The sequence below is a fragment of the Moschus berezovskii genome, chromosome 14 (genome assembly GCF_049115385.1).
Source record: "Moschus berezovskii isolate FMDL1 chromosome 14, NW_MosBer_1.0, whole genome shotgun sequence".
NCBI lineage: Eukaryota > Metazoa > Chordata > Mammalia > Artiodactyla > Moschidae > Moschus > Moschus berezovskii.
Window position 1 is genome coordinate 84,115,633 of NC_142473.1, and position 4,115 is coordinate 84,119,747.

General features: G+C 41.0%; 1 protein-coding gene across 1 annotated transcript; it reads right to left on the minus strand.

Moving 5' to 3' along the window:
- Nucleotides 1-2,982: 2,982 nt before the first annotated feature.
- On the minus strand, nt 2,983-3,912 carry LOC129553714 (olfactory receptor 4C6-like). The gene has a single exon (XM_088843549.1). The coding sequence runs from the start codon at nt 3,910-3,912 to the stop codon at nt 2,983-2,985; it is 930 nt and encodes a 309-aa protein (XP_088699675.1).
- Between the last annotated feature and the right edge of the window lie 203 nt (nt 3,913-4,115).

Sequence of the window (4,115 nt, forward strand, 5' to 3'; positions counted from 1 at the left end):
CCTTATAAGTTTTTCACAAGCTTTTCAGTAGTCCCTTGAAATGCTCTTCTCATAGATGTGTTTAAGGATGATTCTGCCTCATCATTTAGGTCTCAGTTTAGAAGTAACCTCTCAGGAAAGCTCCATTGTCCACCTAATTAAAGTTCTCTGGTCACATAGGCACCATTCCACTACAGTTTCTGACAATCTGTTAACACTTCATGACTTTATTTTCGCTTCTATGTATGCCAAAGCCTTTGACTGTGTGGATCACAATAAACTGTGGAACATTCTGAAAGAGATGGGAATCCCAGACCACCTGACCTGCCTCTTGAGAAACCTGTCTGCAGGTCAGGAAGCAACAGTCAGAACTGGACATGGAACAACAGACTGGTTCCAAATAGGAAAAGGAGTGCGTCAAGGCTGTATATTGTCACCTTGCTTATTTAACTTATATGCAGAGTACATCATGAGGAACGCTGGGCTGGAAGAAGCACAAGCTGGAATCAAGATTGCTGGGAGAAATATCAATAATCTCAGATATGCAGATGACACAACCCTTATGGCAGAAAGTGAAGAGGAACTCAAAAGCCTCTTAATGAAGGTGAAAGAGGAGAGTGAAAAGGTTGGCTTGAAGCTCAACATTCAGAAAACAAAGATCATGGCATCTGGTCTCAACATTTCATGGGAAAGAGATGGAAAAACAGTGGAAACAGTGTCAGACTTTATTTTTTTGGGCTCCAAAATCACTGCAGATGCTGATTGCAGCCATGAAATTAAAAGATGCTTACTCCTTGGAAGGAAAGTTATGACCAACTTTGATAGTATATTAAAAAGCAGAGACATTACTTTGCCAACCAAGGTCCGTCTAGTCAAGGCTATGGTTTTTCCCGTGGTCATGTATGGATGTGAGAGTTGGACTGTGAAGAAAGCTGATCACTGAAGAATTGATGCTTTGGAACTGTGGTGTTGGAGAAGACTCTTGAGAGTCCCTTGGACTCACTGGAAAAGACTCTGATGCTGGGAAAGGTTGGGGGTGGGAGGAGAAGGGGATGACAGAGAATGAGATGGCTGGATGGCATCACCGACTCTGTGGACATGAGTTTGAGTGAACTCCAGGAGTTGGTGATGGACAGGGAGGCCTGGCGTGCTGTGATTCATGGGGTCGCGGAGAGTCGGACACGACTGAGCGACTGAACTGAACTGAACTGAACTGATGTATTGTCTCCTGCACTAGAATGTAAACCCCAAGGTAAAAGAGAAGCATCACCTTATTCATGACTGTGTACCCTGATCGGACACCTCATACAATATAAGCAAATATTCTTCAGTAAATAAATTAACCTCAAAGTTTTCAAAAATAGCTGATGATAACTAACATGAAATATCTACTGTACACATTTTTGTGTATAAAAATAAATACTAGCTTAAGTATTGTGTTTGCTTGAAATACTATGACTGGTATTGTAACTATTGCTATCATATATGCCATGCATTTTTAAAACTAAGAAAATTATAACAGAATGCTAATTTAGCCTAAGACGTTAGACTTCCCATATGCTAGGTAAGGGAGGCTTTTTAAAAGATACCAGTGTCTCTCTAGTGACAGACAAAGCGCGATCTGGAGGAAAAGAAACGTCATTTGGATTCTGAAATCCAACTCTATGATGTAACAGCAAGGAACATTTTCCCACAGTTAAAGAAAAAGTTAGGTCTTTACAGAGTTACTCTTTTTTCATAAACGCCATAGCTACAGACACTAGATTCTGAAGAGTGTTGACTCCCAGTGTGAGTGATTCTTATTCTCCTTCTCTAAAGGAGAAATAACAGCAGCAGAGAATTTTGACAGTGCTCTATTCCTTATTAAAAATTTTTTTACTCCATTTTTCCATTGTGGGGAGGGTTAACACCTTTAATCCTTATTTTTCGAGCATCAAATACACACATACAAACATCTTTGATCCATTTATCTCTTGATGGGCATTGAGGTTGCTTACTTATCTTGGGCATTGTAAAAATGCTACAATAAACATGGAAATGATTAAATCTCTTAGATATCCTGCTTCCATTTTCTTTGAGTATATACCCAGAAGTGAACTTGCTAGGCCACATGGCAGTTATACTTTTAATTTCTGAGGAACCTCCATATTGTTTTCCATAGTACCAATCTACATTCTCACCTACAGTATATAAAGAGTTCTCTTTTTTTCCCACATCCTCATTAAATATTAAAGTACTGAGTACAGTACTAATCCAAGATTGTGTTTGCTTCCAAAAGTTTCCAGAAAAGACACTTGGAAGCATGCAAACCATATAATTCTAACTCCTATAATGCACTACTTTTCAGTATCAATTTGTAATATTAAAAAAACAAGTTACTTTTACACTTAATTCATTCAAGGATATTTATTAAGCACCTACTAGCTTACTGACCATGTTCTACCCACAGCATGAAGCAGTAAATATAATCTCTGACCTTACAAGGATTACAAATTTGTTGGAAGAAAAAGATAAAAGCCAATAATTTATTTTTAAAATATAGTTTGTGACTTTGATACTAAGGATATAATCAGATGAAGAGTTAAAGAGTAACCTAGAAAAACTGCTAGAGAAAACCATCAGGGAAAACTTGTCTAAGGAAATGAGAGTTCATCTGAAAGAGGAAAAAACACATGAGATAGAGACAGAGAAGGAAAACTCTGGGGAACAGAATTTCAGGAGTAAGCAGAGTAAGAAAAGCAAAATCCCCAAACCAGAAAAGGCTTGAATTACTCAAAAGACAGGATAAAAAAATAGAGAGAGAAAGAGAGTGTCCAGAGGCTTGTGAGAAAGGGAAGGGGGCACAAAATGCACTGGAGAGGTGGTGAATAACAGGATTATAGAATCAACCTGATCTGGGTGGTTAAATGGTGCCAGTGACTGCTGAATCCTCAACAGATCGGAACGAATGGGAAGGTAAAGGCATACTGTCCTTGTAAGAAAGAACTGGTCTTGGCACGTGAGCTAATGACCACATGAGGTTCCTTGTTTCATCCACAGTCTCCTCATGGCCTTTTTCACCTCCATGTTCCTCAAGGTGTAGATCAGGGGATTCAACATGGGTGCAACAATGGTAAAGGACACAGCCATTGCCTTGTCTATGGGGTAAGTGACCACAGGCCTCACGTACAAGAAAATACAAGGCACAAAGAACATGAAGACCACCATTAGGTGGGAGCCACAGGTGGAGAGGGCTTTATGCCGCCCTTTGGAGCCGCAGGACTTCAGGGAGCAGAGGATGACCATATAGGAGGTGACGAGGATGAGGAAGATGGCCACACACATCACCCCACTGTTGAGGATGACTAAGAGGCCCAGGGTGCGGGTGTCCACGCAGGCCAGTTTCAGCAATGGAAACAAATCACACATAAAATGATCAATGACGTTAGGGCCACAGAAGGGAATTTGATACATGAAGAGCAGCTGCACTGTTGCATGGGTAAATGCCCCCACCCATGACGCTCCCAGTAGTAGGCAGCACACACGAGGCCTCATGACAGTCATGTAGTACAGTGGCTTACAGATGGCCACGTAGCAGTCATAGGCCATCACGATGAGAAGGATGATGCCCACTCCACCAAAGAAGTGGTCAATGAAGAGCTGGGTCATGCAGGTTTTGAGGGAGATGGCAGTGCTCTCAGAGAGGGAGTCCACAATCATCTTGGGGGCAATGATGGAAGAGTAGGTGACATCCGTGAGGGAGAGGTACGTAAGGAAAAAATACATGGGTGATCTCAGACTCTGACTTGAGACCACAGTTACCACAGTGAGGAGGTTTCCCAAAATGGTGGACACACACATCACTAGAAACACAGCAGAGAATATTTTCCATAGTTCTGGATTCTTTCCAATGCCCAAAAGGATGAATTCTGTCACATTGTTGGGATTCCCCATTTACTAGGGGCTGATGTATGCTTATCTCTCTGAGCTGGAAAATCTACAAAAGAAAATTATTCTAAATTATCAATTATTACGAATTTTGGATTTTTATTTTTTGGACTCTCTCTGACACCCTCTTGACTTACCTTTTCCTTCAGTCATCAGTACAGCAACTTGCTGCAAACAATCGTATCCTGATAACACCCTGATCCTTGTCG